The sequence below is a fragment of the Anser cygnoides genome, chromosome 25 (assembly GCF_040182565.1).
Source record: "Anser cygnoides isolate HZ-2024a breed goose chromosome 25, Taihu_goose_T2T_genome, whole genome shotgun sequence".
NCBI lineage: Eukaryota > Metazoa > Chordata > Aves > Anseriformes > Anatidae > Anser > Anser cygnoides.
In genome coordinates, this window is record NC_089897.1 from 5078270 (window position 1) to 5101571 (window position 23302).

General features: G+C 52.8%; 1 protein-coding gene across 1 annotated transcript in view; it reads left to right on the forward strand.

Moving 5' to 3' along the window:
• Positions 1 to 23302, forward strand: part of CR1 (complement C3b/C4b receptor 1 (Knops blood group)) — a 66859-nt gene that overhangs the window by 24744 nt on the left and 18813 nt on the right. The window contains exons 31-57 of the mRNA XM_066982804.1: positions 3125 to 3316; positions 3950 to 4141; positions 4384 to 4480; positions 4638 to 4732; positions 5466 to 5552; positions 7086 to 7219; positions 7422 to 7545; positions 8055 to 8597; positions 8715 to 8900; positions 9525 to 9621; positions 10393 to 10475; positions 11326 to 11517; positions 12169 to 12351; positions 12771 to 12956; positions 13763 to 13856; positions 14215 to 14300; positions 14899 to 15105; positions 15492 to 15515; positions 17279 to 17307; positions 18381 to 18642; positions 20026 to 20208; positions 20886 to 21068; positions 21208 to 21387; positions 21514 to 21699; positions 22221 to 22403; positions 22542 to 22721; positions 22849 to 23031. Coding sequence (XP_066838905.1) covers positions 3125 to 3316; positions 3950 to 4141; positions 4384 to 4480; positions 4638 to 4732; positions 5466 to 5552; positions 7086 to 7219; positions 7422 to 7545; positions 8055 to 8597; positions 8715 to 8900; positions 9525 to 9621; positions 10393 to 10475; positions 11326 to 11517; positions 12169 to 12351; positions 12771 to 12956; positions 13763 to 13856; positions 14215 to 14300; positions 14899 to 15105; positions 15492 to 15515; positions 17279 to 17307; positions 18381 to 18642; positions 20026 to 20208; positions 20886 to 21068; positions 21208 to 21387; positions 21514 to 21699; positions 22221 to 22403; positions 22542 to 22721; positions 22849 to 23031 — 4371 coding nt within the window. The remainder of the gene's footprint in view (positions 1 to 3124; positions 3317 to 3949; positions 4142 to 4383; positions 4481 to 4637; positions 4733 to 5465; positions 5553 to 7085; positions 7220 to 7421; positions 7546 to 8054; positions 8598 to 8714; positions 8901 to 9524; positions 9622 to 10392; positions 10476 to 11325; positions 11518 to 12168; positions 12352 to 12770; positions 12957 to 13762; positions 13857 to 14214; positions 14301 to 14898; positions 15106 to 15491; positions 15516 to 17278; positions 17308 to 18380; positions 18643 to 20025; positions 20209 to 20885; positions 21069 to 21207; positions 21388 to 21513; positions 21700 to 22220; positions 22404 to 22541; positions 22722 to 22848; positions 23032 to 23302) is intronic.

A 23302-nucleotide genomic window follows, 5' to 3' on the forward strand; every position in this document is an offset into this window, starting at 1 on the left:
TGGTTCTTTGCTGCTGGTATTTCTCTTAGGACTACATATAAGGCAACAGCCACAAAGGGTGTGCAGCTCAGCACTGCTGCAGGCTCAGCAGGTTGGCTGTGTAGGGATGCATACAGCTGTTAAATGTGCTCTCAAGTGTCGTCATACTGCAACAGAGACACCAGAATTGTCAGTTTTATGTTGTTAGTTGACTATTATCTTCGGTCTATACAGTACATTAATTGCCTTATATTTAGGTGGCTTCGTGAGTCTTTGTTTACATTTAATAATAAACGGCAATTGTTTCCAAAGGATCGCCTGTGAATTCAACTGCCTCCTGCTCCTTTTCTACATCCTATGCTCTATTTAGGAAGGTATCGGCTTTTAGGGGTATCAACAATGTGACTTTATTCAGGTTTGCTGCTAAATCGGTTCCTTATAAGCACTCTTCCATATTTATTTTCTAAATGACCTCTTATGCAAGTTTAGTTTAAAAAAAAAAAAAAGAAAAGAAAAAGAAAGAAAAACACTCCATGCAGTAACACTTGGGGATATGAGCGCTTCCAGCAGGTGGTCTGAAAAAGAAAGGTGAGCGGTCTGGAGGGATGTGCGCCTGTCTGAACCCCACCTGCCAGCCCCAGACCTGAGCCCTGGGGGGCTCCGGAGAGCCGTGGCGAGGAGCCCGGCTGCCCTGGACCTGGGGGAGCAGGGGCAGAGGGGATGCTGATGTGGGAGGCCAGGAGTGGTGCTTGCAGTCCCACGCATGCTTTTGCTGGCTGGTTCTGCTGGAAGCCTCGTGTCGTTCCAGCCAGAGCCTGGTCGTGCTTCAGCCTCCGGCAGCATCGATGCGTGGCGCAGCAGCAGCCGTGCTCACCACTGAGTGCTTTCACTTCGGCCTTTGCCATCTGCTTGGCCCGATTTCTGTCCTATGGGGAGGGGATGTCAGAGCAAGATAAAGCAAGCTGGCTGCAGCTGAGCAGAGGTCGTTCCGCTATCGCAGGGCTCAGCTGCCATCTGTGTGTGCGCCTGTGTGACAGGGCTGGTGTGAGCCCGGTCTCAGCAGGGACGGCCTCCTCCTGCTTCTGCTGGACGCGGGCATGGCCTCAGGTAGGAACGCAGCTGGTTCAAGGGGTTGATCTGAACTCTGTGAGCAAGGGGCATTTTTCCGAGTTAAAACTGCAGTGGTTTGTGCTTCTGATGTGTGCGTGAGCCAGGCTGCTCCCCGGGGAGTCTGTCTGAGATAGCAACTCTTTGCCAAATACTTCTTAACACTTTATCTTGCACTGAGGTCACTGCTGTAATCTGTTATGAGAGAATTCCCAGCATTTAAAGCATTTTTTTCCTGTTGGCAACACCCTTTTACATTTTACACCCACCGTTCCCATTCACACCGCAGGTGACCAGTGGCCAAGTCATCTCCATACAAAGTCAACACACTCACAAGCACGTATTGCAAAGGCACCTGCAATTCGGCTGCTTGACTCCTCCCTTAAGAAAACACCTCTTGGCCTCATCGCGAATGCCTTTGATGGAGCTTAAATTGCATCGAGAAGAGTAATAAAGTGAGAAGGAAAGAAAAGATAATGAAAGATAACCGAGATGGTCAGTGAAAACACGGCTGCTTCCTGGATGAGAAGGGCAGAGGGAGGCAGGAAGGTGCTGGCTGCCTTGCCCTGGGCTGGGTGACACCGGCCCCCCTCTGGCAGCGCTGCCAGCAGCTGGGGGCAGGCAGCAAAGAGCTCCGTGCACGTCGCCATCCGCTTTTCCCCCAAGCCCTGCAGGCAGGGCCTGGGCAGGAGTCCCAAAGCAGCTCCGCTTTCACACCCCCACACCGAGCCGGGGCAAACTGCTCCCATCCCTGGCAGTGCCTCACGTGAAGGGGCTTGTGTTTAACTGGGAGAGTTGCAGTGGGAATGCCGGCATCCCTGCTCTGTTGGTTTTTTTGCATAGGCATTAATTGGAGCGGCCCAATTGGTGACTTCCAGTGTGGGTGATTTACAGCCCTCTGGTCCCCCGTGCACCCCTCGGGCTGGAGGAAAGCCCCCTCTCCTTGCAGGTGTCTCCCCAGGGACAGGCGGGTGCCCTTCTGAAGGGGGTGCAGGGGTGCTGGCAGGGGCAGGTGCCACCACTGCACTGCTCCGTGCTCCCGGCAGCAGCCTTGGGCTGGAGCCTGCTAGCAAGGGCTGGGGGCACCCACTGGGGGCAGGGACATCAGAGCCTGCCCTGTCCCTCCTGGCTCCGGGGCACGCTGCTAAGGCTCCCAACTGACAAAGCCCGCAGGCTGCACTTTTTTTGTTGTTGTTTTTTTGGTTGGCTGGTTGGGTTGGTTTGGTTTTGTGTGTGTGTGTGTTATTTTTTCTCCCCATTGGGGAGGCGATAGCTGCGGGAAGAGGTGTGCCCTTACTGGAAGGTGCACGGGGGCTGCGGCGGGGGCTCCTGGTGCTGAGGGAGCCTCGGGGCGGGGCGGGGGGAGGGAGGGGGGGGAACCCATTCGGCTTCCAGGCGAGCAAACCGCACCCGGGCGTCCCCCCACCACCCCCCCGCCTGCCCACGCGTGGCCGTGGCCGAGCGCTGCCCGCCCCGGGGCGGTCCCGGCCCTGCCGCGGCGGAGGCGAGGAGCCCCCGGCAGCACCCCGGGGCCGGGAGGGGCCGGAGCCGGGCGCCCCTCGGCAGCGATGGGCTGCGGGCGGTGCCGCTCGCTGCCGGTGGTGCCGGTGGTGCCGGTGGTGCTGGTGGTGCTGGTGGTGCTGGTGGTGCTGGTGCCTGCGGCCCGCGGTGAGCTCTGGCTTGGGGAGGGCAGGGGGGGGGGGCATGCCAGGGGTGTCTGAGTGTCTGTCTGTACCTGGGGTTTTGTGTCTGTGCGTCTGTCTGTGTGTACCAGTGTGTCTGTGGCTGTGTGTCTGTGTCTGACTGTAGCTGTGTGTGTGTCTGTACCCATGTCTGTCTGCCTGTACCCGTATCTGCCTGTAATCGTGTCGGCCTGTCTGTACCCGCGTCTGTCTGTCCGTGTCCCTGTGCCCGTACCCGTCTGTGCGTCTGTACCTGTAGCTGTATGTCTGCCCGTTGTGTTTGCCTTTGCGCTGTGCCCTGCCAGGTTGCTGACGAAGGCAGCAGGACCCTCCTGAATCACTTCGTTTTGTTGCAGGGGACTGCGGGCCGTTGCCCCAGCTACCCGGGGCAGAGCCTCCAGAGGACTCCAAAGATAACCAAAGCTTCCCCATCGGCTCCAAAATAACATACCAGTGCGTTCAAGGCTTTGCTAAGCTCCCCTTGAAGTCAGACACAATACAGTGCCTGGAGAACGCCCTCTGGTCCGTCCTCCCGGAGTTTTGCAGTCGTAAGTAGTGCACTTTCTCTGAAGTTGCTCGGAGATGCGGGCTGCTTGCGAAAGCATTTGCTGCTTTAGCAATTGCTGTTCGGGGGGTTTCTTCATCAGGGGTGAGGCATGAGCAAGCTGTTTGTCAGAGAACCTTTCACTGTCCCTTCTTCCTGACGTGGCTGAGTCCCTTGGAGCCGCGTGCTGGTGCCTGTGTGTTAATAAAACCCGATACATTCCCCGGGGAAGCGCAGCAGCGAGGCAAAGAACGACAGCGGAGGGGCACTGGCACAGCTGGGGGCTGAATTTGAAGGACCCAGGAGTTAGCTACGTGGGAAGGTTTCGCTCGGGAAATTTGCAGACCTCTGCAGAGAGAGCAGGCTGCACCTCCCACATCACACACCTGGGCTGTGGAAGTGGCCAGGCAGATATTGCTCACCTCGGGAGCAGTTCTAGGAGGGCAACGTTTAACATCAGAAATCTTTTCTATTAAAAGTATAGAAATTATCAATCATCTTATTAAAAATATTTATAGTATTAGTATCATGAGGGAGGCTTGTGTATTATGACTTGTATTTATGGTTGTACGTATCTGAGTGCAAAATACTGTTTAGCTTTGGAACTGTACATCTCGATTGTCCTTGTTATCACTAGGTAGCTGTTACAGCCCACCTCGTGTGAGTTTTGCAAGAGTATCACAGGAAGATGAATTGAAGAATTTTTATGCTGTTGGTATCACGGTGAACTACGTTTGTAACCCAGGCTATGAGAAGAGCAGTGACAAGCTTCCTACCAGCACTTGTCATGAAAATTTAACGTGGTCAGAGGTTCCCGAGTTATGTCAAAGTGAGTGTCCCTGCATCGGTTCATTTTTCTCCAGCATCCTACAGCCACATCCTTAGCGCTGTGTTTGGAGTTCCACCTCGGATTTGTATTCTAGAATGTGTTTTTTTTTTCAATGATGTTTAGCATGAAATATCATCAGATGCCCAGTTTGACATTGCCGTACTGTTGTGAAAAGCATGTCAGTGGTTGGCTTGTTTGTTTTCCTGTCCTCGTAGCATCCTAAGGACAATCTTCTTTTTTAGGGAAATCTTGTGGTACTCCAGAAAATCCAGAACATGGTACAGTTGTTACAACAGATCAGCTGTTCGGCGCAAAGGCAGATGTTATTTGTGACGATGGGTGAGTGGAAGCAGGCTGCCGTGCTGCCTGGCCAGGGCCCCGGCATGCGGCACGGGACATGGGGCTCTACCTGTCGAGTCCGTGGCACCCCTCTGGAGTGACAAGTTCTTGGCTGGTGACAGCAGACTGAGCTGGGGATGTGCCTTTTGCACCTTAGGTACATGCTAACAGCGGGGCAAGCTTTCATCCGGTGTCACCTAAAGGGAGATGGAGTTGCCTGGACTCAGCTTCCAACTTGTCAGCTTATCCAGGGTAAGTGAGCTTATCCAGGGCTTGACTGGAAACACCGAATAGTCCTGTTAAAAAGCCACTGAACTCTGTGTTGATTGTAGCGAATTAAGTCAGGTGAATACATATGGAAAGTAGACACCTGGAGTAAAAACGTAGGGCATACCTAAACAGCATTGGTGGTGCCTCCTGCAGGGCACTTCCCGAGTGCAGGGGTGAGCACTGCTGGAGGATGCTCCTCCTGCTCTCCAGCGGTTCTCCTGGCTCTGCAGTTAGTCCAAATTCCCATCTCTCAGACCAGGGAGACCACAGTCTGGACAGGAACTCCCTTAGGGTTTGCTTCCAGCAGAGTGACATGTGCGTAGGGCATTGTGAGGTGCCGAGCTCCACTGAAGAGCAACGTGAGTGCAGTCGTGCAGGGTTTTGTATTTTCCCTTCACGAGAAACAGAACTACAATACACAGTGTTTGTAGCGTATCAGTAACTGAAAAGCTGATGGATGGATGGATTTATTTTTAATGTTTAACAAAAAATGAGCAATAAAACAGAGAGGAATGGGGACTCCCCCCTGTCGGTGACTTGCAGCATCACCGAGGGGTTCCCCCGTGCCTCTTGTGCAGCTCTCGCTGCCGGAGCCACCGGTGCGCTGATCAGAGGCCACCTGCCCATGCTACGTTTACACCTTGCTGAAGTCTTACATACATTTTATATAAATGGAATATTATGTAAAATAAAATTGTGACTGTTTCTCCTTTAGCTTCATCCTCTACTGTTGGCACTACAGCAGTGACAGACGCAACCAAACCGTTGGAAGAGAAGACATCAGAGTATCGCTACATCCTACGTAAGAGCTCAGGAAAGGCTTCCTGCCTTGTGGCCCCTGTAGTTGCTCAAATCGCAACCACGATGGGCAGCCCTGACTCCACGCACTGTTGGTTTTCTGCTCTCATTGTGTCTTCCTCAATCCTTTTGGTGGGCCCACCCCCCAGTTTCTGAGGGGTTTGCACAGGTTAGCTTGCTGGCCTGATCTCCTTTCCTCTGCACTCCCCAGCTGACCTGATAGAGGGTGGGGTTTTGGTGCTTGAATCTCCCTCTGTGAATCCGAGCATCTCAGCAGAAACCGCTGATGCTACCTTGGCTGTGTTTGGATGTTGCTGGGGGGGGAACAGCTTGGAGCAACGGACCTCAGCTCTGTCAGTGGGAAGAGATGGGATGAGGGGCTCAAGAAACGCATCACAACGTGTTTAGTAATTGATTATGATTGCTTTAGATTGCTTCTCAGCAGTGCTATGGTTAGCTGGGTTTGAATAACACTGTTGTGCAAGCATAGATTGAGTTTTCCTCTTTGTTTATCAGCATCGTTGGTTTCAATTTTTTTAATACCAGTTTCATTATTTTCTTCTCCAGCACTTGTCATCATCCCTTGCATCATTGGTGAGTAATTTACAATTGAAAATATACTTTCCTAATGCAAAGCTGTTATTTACTGCTAAACATCTGGAGGCAGTGCTGTTGGCCTCTTCATTTTAAAACTCCTCGTGCTGAGTGTCTCCGGACAGGATTCCTGGGTTTCTCTGCTCTTGGATGATGCAGCAGCACCACAAGCATTATGGATGAATTGTCTTTGTCTTGGTAGAAAACATTACGTTAATTGAGGATGAAATGAAAGAAGCCAAAGAGGCTGATGTAAGAAGCCAACCAAAAAATGTACATCCTGGCACTCCTTAATTGATGAAATTGGTTTAAAAGGCTTTGGCAGACTTTGAAATATAAGAGATTAATGAAACTTGGAACATCCATGCTGCAAAAGAGATTGAGTACTAACAATGGTATGTCTAAAATACAAAATAAACAGCAGGCTGTCTATAAAAGTACCAAATACATGAGGATCATACTTCTGAGAAAGGTCAGCATGGTGCTACACTTGGTGGTTTCTGGGCTCATTTTTCAGAATACATGAGGGATTTTGCATTGTTCTGGCTGAGAAAGAGCCTCTAGGTGGGGACAGGCTGCCACAGAGCAGTGAATTTTGCTGTCAGTCTCTTACCAAACTGCTGTATTTCACTTACGTTACATACCAGATTTGCTGTTCATTTTTTCGTTTTGCCTGTTTGTTTGCTTGCTTCCCAAGGAGTTGCTGTAATTCTAATCTGGACCATCAAGAAGTGTGCTGTAAAGCAAAAAGGGTAAGTGAGCCGAGCTGCTGCTCAGCATTCCTTGGCCATCGTCAGCTTTTTCCTAACGGGGTGCTTCCTTTTAAGCTCTGAGCGATGGTAATAACATTTGGTATGTATTTGTGTGGCTTAGTACTATCTTTGCGTGTTGTTAAATTGTTGCTTATTCCATAGATTTTCTTCTTTCTTTTCCATGTCTTCAGGACATATAAGCCAAATCCCACAAATGCAGGAGATGAAGAACAGGGACCATCCTGCCAGGAGCGTAAAACTGGTCCATGAGAAGGGACAGTTCCTGCTAGCTCCTGACACCGTCAGTGATGAAGTTTTGAGCGCAGTAAGGCAACATGAAATCAAGTTTCTGACTTCATAATCAAGAATTCCTATGTGAAGCAGCAGGAGAATCAAATCTACTTCGAATTCAGCTCCCTGTCATTTTAGTGCCTACATGTTTCTTATATTTTTTTTTAGTACCAAAACCATTTTTGCAGTTCTTAAAGTGAGGCTTTTAACGTTCAATAAACGTTTCTTTCCACTAGGAAAATGATTCTATAGAAAACGCCCTGTTTGCACATCCTCCGAAGATCCACTTCTGTTTTTTTTTAAACTACTTTTTTGCTAAGGTTCATTTCCTGGCGTGCGGACAAGAGTCCGACAACTCCGGTATTTATAGCAAAACCGTTTTGTAAATAAAAGGCCCGCGGAATAAGTGTGACTGGCGTACTGGGATGCTTCCTCATTCGTAGCTCGTAATCAAACCTTCTCGCAGAGCGCTGTAAATGGCGCCGCCGTCTCCTCATCTGCCCGGGGGCGAGGGCTGGGCTGGGGCGATGGGTTGCGGGGGGGATTGCGGGGGTGATTGCGGGGGGATTGCGGGGGTGACTGGTTGCGGGGGGATTGCGGGGGTGATTGCAGGGGGATTGAGGGGGGGGATTGCGGGGGTGATTGCGGGGGGATTGCGGGGGTGACTGATTGCGGGGGTGACTGGTTGCGGGGTGATTGAGGGGGTGACTGATTGTGGGGGGGGATTGCGGGGTGATTGGGGGGGGGATTGCGGGGGTGACTGGTTGCGGGGGGGGATTGTGGGGCTGACTGATTGCGGGGGTGACTGGTTGCGGGGGTGACTGATTGCGGGGTGATTGCGGGGCCGGATTGCGGGGCCGATGGCTGAGCTGTGCCCGGGGCAGGGGCGCGGCGCTTCCCAGGAACTGCGGCGGGGAGGCAGGGAGGGAGGCGGGGAGGAAGCCGTGCGGGAGACGAGGCCGTGCCCGGTGCCCTCGGGTGCTTGTTTTTATTTTCCATTGACGCGGGGACGCATCCAGCGAGGGTACCGCGGGAGACGCCCCCGGGGCGGGCGGCGCCGCTCGGGGGGGCGGGCGCGGGGCGGGGGCTCCCGCAACCGGCCCCGCACGCCCCCTTCTTGTTCGCCCACGGAAGGAGGGCGAAGGCTTCCCAGGCGCCGGGGCCGGGCTCAGCCAAGCCCTTCATTTTCCTACGAAGCCGGAAAATTCGCCCGAGGCCGGCCCGGCGTCCGCCCGCCCCGGAAAGGGCCGTGCCGGCGGGGTGCGCTGCGCATCACTCCGACGGGCACCGGCACCCGGGCACCGGCACCGGGATGGGAACGGGCACCGGCACCGGGATGGGAACGGGCACCGGCACCGGCGTGGGGCTGCTGTGGCTCTGCGCCGTGCTGCTGGCGCTGCCCGGAGCCTGGGGTGAGCGGGGCTGGGGCTGCCGGGGGTCTGGGGCTGGAGGTGGGGGGCTGCAGGTGGGGGGCTGCAGGTGAGGGCTCTCCTCGGCTTGTCCCCCGCTACCCCCCTGTCCCTCCCCAGGTGACTGCCAGGACGTGCCGAGGTTCTCCTTCGCCGAGCCCAGCGGCCCCACCAACAAGTCGTACCCCGTCGGCTCCAGGGTGCGCTACAAGTGCCGCCCCGGGTACACGGGGGTCAGCAGCAAGTCCCCCCTGGTCGTCTGCCTCCCCAACTCCACCTGGGCAGCGGACCCCGACTTCTGCATCGGTGAGTGCCCCCCGGCCGGCTGCCGTGAGCTATAAGGGGGTCATGGTGAGGGGGTGCGGACCCCAGACCCCTCTTGGGGCTCAGTGCGGGCTTGGGGGTGCTCCCCGGGGTGCTCTGTTTGGGGGTGCTGAGAGCAAGCAGCTTCCCAGGGTATCTACTTGAGGTTGCCCTTTGAGCTAAGGCACCGTAATCTCTTGGGTTCCCACGTAATTACTTTACCACCTGGTGATACAGCACGTCTGCTGAGGCAGGTTTCCGCAAAACCAAGGTGCGGAGTGGGCAGCGGGATCACTCATCCCGTGTCACAGTGATAATGCGTTCGTGCTCCCTGCCCCTTCTCCTTTCCGTTGTTTTCCTCCCCAAAACCTCATATCTTTACCAGTTTCCTGCCTTGTTAAGAGTTCTTTCATTTGTTCTGAGCCGAGTTTAACCTTCAGTTCCTCCAAAGTTAATGTGTAATTTGTGTCTTTTCTGAAAGTGCCGCTACTCGCTCTTGAGGAAGCGCAGGTGCCAGTGAAAGGGTCGCCTGATCCGTGACGGTCCTGAGCAGCACTGTCACCTGCGTTTCGTTATAATGCAATAAAATACAGCTAATGCTGAGCACTTGTTCCCCCTCCCCCCCAGGAAAGTTGTGCCGCGAACCAGACATAGAAAACGGCAAATTTCACTACTCAACAGACCTCCGGTTCGGGGCTACAATAAATTTCACCTGTAACTTCGGGTAAGTGTTCGCACAGGCTGCTGGTGAGTGGAGGGAGCTGAGGCTGGGAGACCCTGGGGACTCTTTTAATGCCTGGGGGCCGTTTCCTTGGCAAGCACAGGCCAGGTGGGAGGTGTTCAGAGCAGGCAGCCCTGGGGATCAGGCTCCCTCCTGTTCTTATTATCAGAACAGGTTATTTTCTGGGTGTGAGATCGTGTTCTTTGCAAACTGCTTGCAACTTTGCTTTGAAAAGAAATGTGTTCATTCCTTGTTGCTCCTTATTAGTAATTATCAATGTTTCAGGTGTTTCCTGTACATTGGTTAATGCTTGGTGCGCTTTCCATCTGAGGCCCAGTGGGTGCCCTGCAGGGATGTTTGCTGTTGTGCAAAAGAAGGGGGGGGGGGGGGGGGGGGGGACAAAAAAAAAAAAAAAAAACAACAAGTCCAGTGGCCTGGGTCTAAGCTGAGAGGCTTTTGGTGTCCTGGTGATACAGGGACAGGAGAGAGCGGCCTGGGGTGTGCCAGTGACACCCAGCCCTGTTCGGGTCTGCTGCGCAGCCTCAGGATGGGGATGCTCCTGCGAGCTTGTACCCACCTGCTACAAGTACGAAGTTTCCTTAAACTGTGTCAAATAATGCATTTCTTTAGGTACTGAGAAAGTTGTATTTCACAGGATGGAAGGCTTTTTCCCCTAGGTTTCATCTTCTCCAGAGAATGCTACAAGAAACTGTACAGTTTTCTGGATTTCAAATTTTTTCAGTTTTTAAGAGATTCAATCTTTTCTTTTCTTAGGTACCGATTAGTTGGGCAACCATCTGCGCAATGCATACTTAGTAACAATGAAGTTATTTGGGATAACGTTCCATTCTGTGAGAGTAAGTACATCTTAAATGTTCTGTGTACATCTTTCTTGAGGCTACTGCATATCCCTCGTAGTCTTGGGAGCAGCAGGTGGGTTCTGTCTTCCTGGCACCTGATGCAAATTACATCAGTCTCTAAAGAGATTACCCTTTACCTCTCCCCCAGACAAGCACTCCCTGTGAAAGTGGGAATGAAAATTAAATACTAAGGAGGATCTGTGGATGTTGGCAGCAGCTCGTGAGTCAGATCTGCAGGGCAAGCAGCTTCTGGGGCTGTTTTTCCTGGCTTTTGGCCAGGCTGGTGTGGGCCCCACATTGCTTGTTTTGCACTTCTCATCAGTCGGGCACTGCCAAACTGCTGATCGAGAGCTGTGCTTAGGATGGCTTTAGATGTGGCAATGTCAAAAATACGTGTTTTCAGAGGGGAAAATAATTTCAAGAGTTTTCTTCATTTTGGCATTGTTTGTACCCAGTAGGCAACTGGCCATCAGCTGCAGATAGCTTGGATGGTCTGTGGCTGTCAGAAGTATTCTGGTCTCCTCCTCAGCAAGAGCAGGAACTGGTATCACCAGTTGGTGAAGTTGCCAGGCTACTTGGCAAGACATCGTGTAGTGCATCCAGAAGGACTCGTCTTTAACGTCTCCTCTTGGACAATGGCTGCTGCTTTGCTGTTTTAACACCCATTAAACAAAACTTCAGAGTCTGAAGGAGCATTAGCATTCAATACTGTAGGTTAAGATGATTGATTTAGGGCTACTTACCTGTTTTTTTTGGCTTTTCTTAGTAGTTTTTTTTAAGTAGATAGATGTCAGTTTCATATTTGATGGAAATGTTCTTGTATTTTTGCCATCACTTTCCTACGCAGTTATTCCCTGTGAACCACCTCCTGTAATTGCAAATGGGCAGTTCAGCGGTACGCAAACAGAATACACCTTTGGCTTAGCTGTAACTTACACGTGCGATGAAGGTTTTTCTCTCATTGGAAGCTCCACGATTTACTGTACAGTGGATTCTGAGTCCAATGGAGTATGGAGTGGTCCAGCCCCTGAATGCAAAGGTAGGTGTTTTCTTTCTCTCCTTATTCTTTTTGCTTTGTTTCTTACCCCTCTCCCATGTGAATTATTTCTGGTAAGCTGCCAAATATGAGAAGGTTGATTTGAGTATAAAATGATTCCCAGACTTAATGCAGTGGTTCCGAAGTCATAGTCAGAAGCAGGGCTTTGTTTAATGGATTCTTCAGCACATAGAAAGCCACTGTAATAACCTAGATTGAACGAGAATAAGCAACACTGCCTCGTTCCACCAAAGGTAAAGCTAAAAAGATAAAGTGGGAAACTACAGCTTATGTGAAAGGGCCGAGATGCTGTGCCTGCATTCTTCCTGGCAGCAGTAACTAGACTTATTTTCCTTTTGGTCTTCCACAAAGTGTAAATGAACATGATTCATTTGTTTGGGATTCTCAGAAGTCCTTGAGAGCAGTCCTCTCCCTGCCTGCGCCCAGGGCTTTCTGCAAATGAAGCTCTGTGTGCAGTTTTTAATGGTGTCTCTGCTCACGGAGTACCTGTGGCATGCTGGGGACCTGCCTCTTGTAGAGCTGAAGGATGGCAGTTGTCACCAGAGGAATTACACGAGAAACTTCTGTAGACACTGTAGGGCTTTTTTTTTTTTCTTATAACAAGTATTCTTACTGATTTGTCTTCACTTCCAGTGGTGACATGTGAAAATCCAGTAGTGGAAAATGGGAAGAAGTTAACTGGCTTTGTTGAGCAGTACACATATGGAGATACAGTGACCTTTGAATGTCTTCCTGGTTATTTTATGAATGGTTCTCATACGGTTAAATGTGGTGCAGACAATGCCTGGAATCCACCTCTGCCAAAGTGTGACCAACGTGAGTAGAAACAAACTTAGATTTTGAAGCAATTGCACTGAATGACGGATTTGTGAACTACAAATGGTCCAGAAGTGCATTGAAAAGAGAGATGAAGCTGCCTTCTGCACCTGATGGGCTTGCTTCCTTCATGCCTGGTGGGGATGTTTGGCTTCCGAGCTCCGCTGTGGCTGGTGCTGCAGGTTGGGTGGGCGGCCACTGAAGCAGCATCAGAGAGGCAGAGATGCTCTCCCATCTCCACCTTGTCTCTGGCTAAGCAAGCTATGATATATACGCGGGTTGAATGCAAACTGTATCCCAGACACCACAATTCAAACAGGTTAAAACAGTGTGTGCTCCAAAGCACAGTCTGCTATCGTTCCTGCTGAGCCTCTGGGCACTCTTCTGTAGCTGAGTTTGCTTTTGTCTCCAATTGTTAGGCTACTGTGGTCATCCTCCCAGCATCCCTTTTGCTGAGTTAATGGGGACTGTGAGTAGCAGCTCTCCTGCTGGAACCACGGTGACGTACAGATGTAGCCCGGGGTATGCTGCAGGAGGTGGAACGTCTTTGGAAGTCACTTGTCTGGGGAATACCAGTTGGTCTGTAAGCTCCAAGTCATGTACACGTGAGTATCTCCGTTCCTCTCCTGTCTGGGCTGACTGTACGAGTGATCTTGATGTGCTCAAAATGTTCTTTGCTCTGAAGTTTGGTTCATATCCAGCTCTGGGTTTGCAGACACACCTAGAATTTTCTTGCTGAACTCATTTGAAGTGTCTGTGTGTAAATCTAGCATTTTGGTCTACTCTGAGGAACTGAGAACAAGCTCTGCATGCCTCAGAGTATGTTTATTGCGTATGTGGGCTGAGTGCTTTGTTTTCTGAACAAACTGAGCGGCTCCGCTCTACCTCCAGGCCCCCACAGGTCAGGCGGCTGTTCCCAGCGAGGCAGCTGGAATCGACTCTTCTGGTGGATCAGCTTTTGCTCTTACTTTGTAATCCAACATGTTTTGAGGACAGTCAGAGGAGTTGATCGGATTGTGCCATGAGCTTTGCTCCTTCGTGCTGCTTGCACATAGCCTTTCTCGCTTGCTATATGCCCCGGTAAGAGGTGCTTGCGTTGCAGTCACCTTCCCTCAGGAGCCAGGCGTGCGGCTGGACGTAGGCCGTGCTGTACCTGGCACAGGTCGGTGCCCTTCCTCTGCGCTGGCTCGTGGTGTTAAAGTCACTCGAAGTGTTAAAGCGCATGGCCGAGCCTCCTGCTGCCACAGAGGGGAGGTGGTCAAGTCCTTCCCAGGCTTCTCTCCACACAGATGAGTTTTGGCAGGGTTGCAAAACTGTCTGAGGTGTTGGTAATGTCAGACCAAGCTGAGGCCCTATTGCTTGACAGCATCACCACTTCAAAGCGGGTGAAGTAACCTCTTTCTGTCCCTAGGACAGCAATGTACTCCCCCCAAGATACAGAACGGGTTTGTAAAAGGGGAAGATTTCCTGTTTGGGACAACTGTGGAGTTCTCCTGTCGTGATGGGTGAGTGGATGCCTGCTTAGACAGGCCCGCGGTAGGGATCAGAAGACGGGGGTCCCAGAGAGGCTGCCATACCCACCAGCCTCCTTCTGCCCTGGTTTCACAGTACAGCTGTGTATGAGCTCTCCAGTGAGATGAGCACATGGCCACACACGCTGACTGGTAATGTAGCAATCTTTTCAGTTCAGCCGTGTGCCACCTTCGTGCCCTTACCAAAGCAGCCTTTGGTGTGGCCAGACCCCATTTCATGGCAGTGGCAACTTCTGGTTAACAACTTGCATCTGTGCGATGGCAGGGAGGAGTGGGGAGAACTTTTCTGGGGCGTTTGTGGGAAAGCACTCAACTTCCTCTGTTTCTTTAGGTATGAATTGCAAGGGTCATCTTCTGCCAAATGTGTGGCATCAGGAAATGGAGTTCGCTGGGATGTGTCTCTTCCAACCTGTAAAAGTAAGAGGAAAAACTGCACAAAGCCATTCAGACAACACCTGGAACTGCTCTGGTGGTGGGCTTGGGCTGCTCTTGTATGCCATAACTCAATTGGCTGTAAAATTCGGGATTTCTGTACTAACTCATGCTGTGAGGCCCGAGGTGCAGTATTCTTGTACAATTCGGAAACTATGCTGACAAACTGAGGGAGCAAGGCAAGAGCAGAAATTGTATGAAATTATGGGAAAAAGTGTGCTCTGATTTCTACGTGGAATAAAGTTTTCTTTCTTGGTAGTTACCAAATAATTGAACATTAGCATTACATTGAATTAAGTGGGCAGAGCTCTAAAGTCAGGTAGTGCATAGTGTTAGAGGAAGCTGGAAATGGTGGAAACGCTGCTTCTAGTCTGATTAGGCATTTCAGTGGCTTAGTTCATGCGGTGACATGCCTGGAGCTGGGCTACCAGCAGTAGCTGAGGCCCGGTACCAAGCGTGAAAGCTCAAAGTATTTTCAGTTGCTTCTAGATGTTTGTTGGTTGGCTAGAGCTCCTCCTCCTTGCGAACCTTGTGTAAATTTTCCATTAGCAGAAGTACTCAGACACTCTTGTTGATGTTCCAGCTGCAGGACAGCTGACTGTTCTCTGTGGAGAGCCACCTGCAGTTGCCAATGGGAGGCACAATGGCACGAAGGGGGAGTTTGTCCACGGCTCCATTGTAGTTTATAAATGCAATCATGGTTTCACCCTGGCTGGAGGGTCCTCTATTCGCTGTACAGCAGGAGATGAGCTCCATGGCATCTGGAGCACACCTACTCCTGAGTGCCGAGGTGGTTATCTCCTCTGCATGTCTTATTGTCTTGTTTCTGTCTTTAAAAAAAAAAAAAATCCACCATTTTTCACTTCCTCTGTGAATCCTCGAATCAGATAATTCAGCTAAGAATTAATCTTTTTATGCTTCCTGGCACAGCTTCTGTTAAAATCTCATGCCAGCAGTGTATGCTTGTGTTGCGGGATGGGCTTGCAGGCTGCTGGAACTGCTCCTCTGTTAAAACCCAGGTGTATGTCTGGGATACATCCGTGGTGTAGGGCTATCTGTTGCTTGAATTGTCTCACGTGTGCACCGGCTTTCATTTGAGATACTCAGTGTTGTCTAGTCTGAATTTCTGCGCTGCCTGGACATTCAGGTTCACATTTTGGCTTGCTTCTTTTCCAGGTGGAGCGACCACCATCATTGTCGGTAGGTAACACGTACCCTGGATCTTTGTGCCCCCTTTCTCGCCCATCTTTACATTACTGTCTCTTAATTATTCTGCTTAAACCTGAAAAAGGATTAAGAGCCTTCCACTACAGTCTGTCACATTTATATTTTTGTTGCTCTAAGGTCATGGGAAAAAGAGGGGAGGAAGGTAAAGGTGCTACGTGCCTGTGGATGGGGTGGGAAAGGGCAAGTGAATGTGTTTGGAGCACAGATTGAAGTCTGTTGTGTCTCCTGCAGGCATCCTGCCCCTCCTCCTGGCGTTGCTGGTTATGAGCTTCTAGCTCAGGGTGCGGCCGCAGCGGGAATGCCCAGATCAGCTCCTCGGCGAGCTCTGAACTCCTACGGGTGGTGGTACGTGATCACGCTGATCCCCGTGCTCTGCATTGCCCTCTGCTGAAATTGGCCTCGCAATAGCAATCAACGAAACTTCGATGGAAAAAAGATGACCTTTACCCCCAGGTGCTCCCTCCCACTGCCCAGGACTGCTCACGCTTCTGTCTGCCGGAGCCTTGCATTGTGCTGGCAGCTCGCTGCCACCCAGCCAGGTCTGTGGCTCGAAAACCGAGTGCAGTTATCCCCACGTGAAGTTGCAATAGTGCCAAAGACTTTTGTGCTGTGCTGCTCTGGACTCAAGGAAATTGGGCACTTTAGGTACCTCTGTGTGTTCTGCTTATTAGCCCCGCTGAGGTAATGTTGTGCCCAGCTCTGGTCAGGGTTTTTGGGTGTCGTAAGTGAACTGATGGGAAAAGTGTGAGTGTCTTTGTGTGAGTGATATGTACTTGAAGAAATTGTTTGATATGTATAGATTGTGTAAGATAAGTGCTCCCTGTTGGTACTGAAAGCACCGAAAACATTTGTATAGAAGCACATGTTGTAGCACTTACTTCAAGGCAAGTCTGAACCACTGTGCAAACAGTCAGCCTTACAGATGGGCAATTTTACCAGAGAATAAAACTGTGAATGCCTTCTTACAAAGAACTACTCCTCTGACTCTTCCTGTATGCACTAAAGTTAGTGCCACGGCAGATTCTAAAGCTATCTCTGTGATACATCAAGGTTTTTCTCTGACTGCCTTGCAGAAATACCCTTCCTGTCGGTGCAGTGACTCAGTGCTGCTGTGGAAGTGGTGAAGCAGTCGGGTGCCTGAAAGCCCCAGGAGGAACCGCAGCAGGGTGGGTGCTCAGCAGGGCAGGTGGCCTCGGGGCCAAATGCGGAACTGGCAGCTGTCTCTGCAGATGCCACCGAACGTCAGAAAGTTGCTTGGTGTGAACCTTTTCACTTTCTGCTCAAATGCTGCCCCAATAGGAGGCCCTGGGGCTGCTGCAGTGGTGAGGGAGGAAAAGCAGGTTTGGGCTTCTCGCTCTGCTGGCAGCGGGGCTGGTGCACAGAGCAGCTGCTGCACCTGAAAGTTGGCACAGATGCACACCAAGCCAAAGCCTTAATTTACTCATCCGTGGGGAACAAATGCTGCATTTTTTTGTGTGCTTTTCTGTCATCCTGCCAAACCTGTCCCGCCTGGTCCCTGTGCTGAGGAGGGCTGGTGAGGGTGCTGCGCCCAGCTGAATGAGGCAGCGTGCTGCGGCTGGGTGTGCTGGCCCCTGCTTGGCTTTGGCAGTGCCACAAGGACAGCTCTGGTGATGGAACCTCACGCACCTTGTGTAAACTGAGGATGCGGGCTTAAGGTGCAGGGCTCTGATGCAGAGGGTTAAATGACCAGTCTGTGAGCTTTGCACCGTGCACAGGTGGGAAAGGGAAGCCTTCGAAATGTCTAGTACGTGCTTCTTTGTTTCTGCATTTTTACTCATGCTTTTCTACTAACAGGAACGTGCATCTAATTAGAGGGAAAAACGCAAAGAACAATTTCCGTCACCATGTTAGTCTCAAATAGAAAAGTTCCCCTTACCAGCAGAGCGTCATCCTGCTCAGCTGTCACTGTGGCACAGCAGAATCCAGTTTTCGGAAGTAAATCTTACAAAATAAGCAGTTAGATTGCTGTTTCATTCATATTCATGCATTTTACGTATATATATATACACATGTACGTGAAATGTGTGAATATATATTTCACTACATAGATGTGTGTATATATATGAAAAACATTACTGTAAGCCACATGAATGACCAGGTGATCAAAACAAATGGAAAGCCTAGTACCTTAGTCATGTGTTTGGTTTTAATCTCAGCACAATTGTTTCCACTGCATAGTCCAGAATGTGTCTTGCAAATGGTTTAGCTCCTGATTTTAAGGATCAGCTCGAAGTGACCTACCTTCAGCCCAATGGAAGGAACTGTAAATGCTGTCATACAGCTTACAGATGTGGTCACCAAATTTTACGGTTGAAGAGCACTTGTGTGCTGTGTTTATATGTGAATAGAATTAAGTTGTGTATAATTTAAGTTTATGATCTGAATGTGAACAATCTAATGCATATCCAGTATTTAAATGTCAAAATTGCATGTTGTGGAAGGTCTCTGTCAATAAAAAGGATAAGAAAGACTTGAGCAGTGTACATCTTGCTGCTTCTTCTAGGCTCAGAGAGCATCCTCAGCTATGCTGCCCCTGGTCCTATGTGCGGGAGGAGGGAAATGCCCCTCTCTGCCCTTCCCTTCACTTTGCCCTTCCCTTCCCGTATGTGGGGGGCTCAGCTGGTTCCTGGGAAGGGCTGCTGGGGGTTTGGGGAAGAGCCCACCAAGCCACTTCCCATAACCAAGGATGCTCTGCAAGGGCCTCATCCAGCTCATGGCTCCACGGGGTGCTCTGTCACAGCTGCCCTGGGCCCTGCAGTGGGTCCCAGGGGGCCACCCTCCCCTGCATGGGGGAGGAGTGGGTGGGAGCAAAAATAGCAGCAGAAGCGCGTGGGACCTGCACCACCCTGGGGCTGGTGGCTGCGCCCGTCCTGTGCGGGGAGCCCACGGGTTCCTGTCCCATGGCCCCGGGAAGCCCCGCAGCTGCGGCTCCTTCCGCAGGCCTGGGGGAACTGGGGTGCCCATATCAGCCCGCGGCCCCCCAGGAGCTGCAGTCGGGACCGGAGCATGGTGCTCGCCTTCGCCCTCCGCCTCCTGGGCAGCTCCGCTCTGCTCCTGGCTGCCGTAGCTGGGGCTCAAGGTAAGGCAGACTCACAGGGCTGTGCCTCTGTGCCCTTCCTCCTGCGACCCTCCTCTGCCTCCTCACTGCCCCTTTTGCTTTCCCCAGTGCAGGCAGCTCTGTGCCAGTCCCTGGGGGACGTGGGCACGCCAGACCTTGAGCATCACAGAGCCTCCGGGCTTTCAAATAAAGTAAAACGGGGTAGAAAACATCCAGCCCAAACCTCGCTCTGGTTCCCCGTGTGTATTAGGCTGCGTGGGACTGGGGGGGGCACTGCGGGCTGTTCGTCAGCCTGCACTGAAGGCAGGGAGCTGCGCACCAGCACCTCCGTCGGCACGTGGCTTGGAGTGCCTGGGCCCTTCAGGTAAGGTTATGCTGGATGGGGACTTGGCAGTGATGGGGATGTTCTGTGGGGCAGCATCAAGGCTGCCCCGTGCCCTTCAGTGGCAGGGGAAGATGGAGAGGGGGGAGATGGGGGTGATGGAAGGGGATGCCAGAGGCTGCGGGAAGTCCTCCACAACCCGCCCAGCTTCTTGGAATAAGGGCTTGATCTACGCGTTTGAAGTGCCAGAGTAAAGCAGGGTATGAGCAAAGCGTTTTATGGAAATTAGGCGAGGAGGCTGTTGTAATAACAGCTTGTGTTTGGGATTTGTCAAGCTGAAACTTGCCACGTTAAATAGAAATGACTTGGGATGGGGCAAGCGAGGAGTGCAATGGCAAACAAAGGCTGAGCTGCTCGGCGCGCTGGGTGCCCGCGGGGTGGGTGCAGCCTGGCAGGCAGCCCCACGTCCCCTCGGCGGGGACGGCACAGCCAAAACCCACAGAAACTCAGCTCCATCTCTGCAGTGGGGCTTTGTTTACCCCTTCCCATCTTGTAAGCGTAGATGTTGTGACCTGGCTCCCCCGACAAGGCCTGAGAAGGGCTTTGGTGCTGTGTGGGGGTTCCTGCTGGTGCCCTTGATCGTGTTTGTTATTCTTGGGCATCCTCAGATAGCAAAGGCTGCTCCCCGCCCGTCTTCGCTGGCCAAAGTGGCTCAGTGCCAGGCTTGGAGCCAAGCATCAGCAACCTCAAAGGGTTTAAGGAAAAAAGGAAACTTATTGCTAAGTTAACACCTTGTAGTGCGTGGGGTGCGGGGGAGCAGCTCGGGGTAAGGGGCTGTGGTCCTCTGCTCAGCAATGCAGGGGGAATTACCAGTGAGAAGCATTTCACCTTCTTTCCACGTGCCCATATCTAGTGCAAATATTTGCTCCGTGATCCAGGCGGCTTCCCTGCCGTTTTGGTTCAACAGGCTGCGCGGACAGCAGCGCCACTGCACCCGTTGCAGGCAGGAAAGGCTCGAGGGCTGTGCAGCTGAACGCCGTGCTCTTTGTCTGAACATCGTGCTCCTTGTCTCCCTTTTCCAGTTATCCGATGCCCGCCCCCGTACATCCGGAATGGGAAGAGCATGTCTGCTGCTCGCTACGTCTACAGGGCTGGGGACAGCGTAAGCTTCACGTGCAACCCAGGCTACACCTTGCAGGGCTCCCACACCAGCACCTGCCAAGCTGACTCCAGATGGAGCCCACCTGTGCCAGAGTGCAAAAAGGGCAAGTGTCCCAGTGGGTGTGCGAGTGGGATGGCCGTGGGGGGAAAGCTCCCTCCTGTGTGCTCTCTCTTTCATGAGAAAGTAAGGCCAGGATGCCTCTGTCCTTGCTGCTCTTCCCAAAGCAAGGTGTTTCCAGAGAGAAGCAGCCTGGGAGAGAGGAGCTAGGGTGGGAAATGAGGCTGCTGCAGCCTGCCCTGGGCTCGCAGGGGGATGGAAAGAAGCTGATGCTGGGGCTGCGATGCTCTGCGGCCAGAGGCTGTAACCCCCAGGCACACCAACGAGCCGTGGGCCAGCCGTGGGGAATGGCACCTTCAGCCTCCCCGGGGGATTTCTCTGCTTCTGCTCACAGTCACATCGGGGATGTTTCCTTCTTCCTCCTGGAACGGGAAGCAATCACAGATTCCCACTCTTCTTGCTGCTTCCGTGTTCATGTTCATCTTCTACCAAATCTGTGGTGTGCCCGCGAGTTCCCCTTTCGGGGGTGTCCCTATTATTAGTAATTCCCTCTGGCCGCAATGGGATTGTAATCTCGGTGTTGTTCTAATTTTGGTTAACTCATACTTTGGCCCAGCAAACAGAGCAAAGACTGAGCAGGATTCAGGATGTTACCCTGGCCAGCTGTCCTAGCATGCAGAATGGGGAGCAGTGGACTTACGGGGCAATTTCTCCTCCCTGCAGAGGTGACGTGTCCTAGGCCGCCAAACATCGCCAACGGGCTGCACAGCGGCCAGACCACGGACAAGTTTACTCAGGGAGACATTGTGTACTACGGCTGCAAGGACGGCTTCACGCTGGTCGGCAACATCTCCATCAACTGCTCGGAGGCCGGGCTGTGGAGCCGGCCGCTGCCACGCTGCCAAGGTGGGTCAGGGCGTCCCCGCGGCGCTGCAGGAGCAGCTGCAGGGCTTGCGGCACCGCTGGGAAAGGAGGGGAGGGTGCTGAGCGTGCAGGATGTGGCCCAGGCACCGACGTGTAAAGGCCATGTCCATGTTCCATGCAGCAATCGGCTGTGAGAGACCTGAGGTGCAGAACGGGAAGGTGCACAAGCACCCGAGCACCTACGAAGCCGGGGAGATTCTGCGCTTTGACTGCGATGCTGGCCATGCCACAGATGGTGCTCAGGAGGCTCGGTGCCAGCCGGGAGGCACCTGGGACCCACCAGTGCTGGCCTGCGAGAGAAGTGAGTGTGGGCAGGGGTGCTGAGCTGGTCTCATGGGGGCTTTCGCCCATCCCCTCACCCTGCAGCCGCTCATTCCCCCACGCACTGCTCTCCCACTAACCCGGACTTGCTGTCGCCCTCTTGCAGTCCAACCGTGCCCCATGCCCCCGAAAATCAGCAATGGCAATCACGATGGGCAAGGCAAAGCAGAATTTACCATGGGGATGTATGTGACCTACACCTGCGATCCCGGCTACTACCTCGCTGAGGACATCTCGCATGTATTTTGCAAAGCCTCGGGGAACTGGAGCCAGCCCAGCCCGCGCTGTGAAGGTGCGTCCGTGCGCGGTGTCCTTGTCCCGTGGCCAGCTCCGTGTGGCACTGGCACAGGGCAGGCCCTGGCCATTGTCCTGAGACCTTCAGTAAGGGACTAAACTCTCCCCTGGTTATGTATATATACAGTTTTATAATATGCAAAGAATGATCTTACAACCATGAACTCAGAGCTAGGTGTTTCTGAAGCCCATGGCCAAGCGTGATGCCGACATCTGGCCTATGGTCGGCATGCGATGCACACAGAGGGGCTGCAGAGGCAGCAGCTCCTGCACAGCCTCAGGCGAGGCTGGTTGGGCTTCCTTGAATCAGTCAGCACCCCTTTTGGCCAGAAAAGCCAGAGGAAAGGCAGAGCAGCCACAGCGGGCTGCCAGGAAAGAGATGGGCAGTACCCGGGGTACCAGCCCTCTGCCCCCCACCTGCACCTTCCCCATGTTGGATGTCGTGCTGGTTTGAGCTGTGCCAACTCCCCAGCACCACCTCCTCCACACCCCCCATGAGCCTTTCCAACCCCTCTGCAGAGGTGACGTGTACCCGTCCACCGAACATCGCCAACGGGCTGCACAGCGGCCGGACCATGGACAGGTTTCCCCAGGGCACGACCGTGTACTACGGCTGCAAGGACGGCTTCACGCTGGTCGGGAACATCTCCATCAACTGCTCGGAGGCCGGGCTGTGGAGCCGGCCGCTGCCGCGCTGCCAAGGTGGGTCAGGGCGTCCCTATAGTGCTGCAGGAGCAGCTGCAGGGCTCGCGGCACTGCTGGGAAGGGAAGGGAGGGTGCTGAGCGTGCAGGATGTGGCCCAGGCACTGATGTGTAAAGGCCACGTCCGTGTTCCTGCAGCAATCGGCTGCGAGAGACCCGAGGTGCGGAACGGGAAGGTGCACGGGCACGAGAGCACCTACGAAGCCGGGGAGATTCTGCGCTTCTACTGCGATGCTGGCCATGCCACAGAGGGCACCCAGTGGGCTCAGTGCCAGCCGGGGGGCACCTGGGACCCACCAGTGCTGGCCTGCGAGAGAAGTGAGTGCGGGCAGGGGTGCCGAGCTGGTCTCATGGGGGCTTTCGCCCATCCCCTCACCCTGCAGCCACTCGTTCCCCCTTTGCGCTGCCCTCCCACTAACCTGGACTTGCTGTCGCCCTCTTGCAGTCCGACCATGCCCCATGCCCCCGAAGATCAGCAACGGACAACACGACGGGCAGGGCAAAACTTTTTTTACCACGGGGATGTCTGTGATGTACAGCTGCGATCCTGGCTACTACCTCATTGGAAATGCTCAGGTGGTCTGCAAAGCCTCAGGGAACTGGAGCCAGCCCAGCCCGCGCTGCGAAGGTGCGTCCGCACGGTCACCTTGTCCTGCGGCCAGCTCCGTGTGGCACTGGCACGGGGCAGGCCCCGGCCATTGCCAGCAAATCCTCAGAGAAAAATAATCCCCCGTAAAATGTCCCATGGTAGAAATTAATGTCAAGGCCTCCTGTCGTGAAGGTGGGGATGGGGAAGTTTATATAAATATCACGCAGATTTTGCTGTTGCAGTATTAGCTGTCTGTTTGGTTTTTTTTCCTTCTTTTTACTCCTTTTGCACATCACTTCTGCGCATCTTC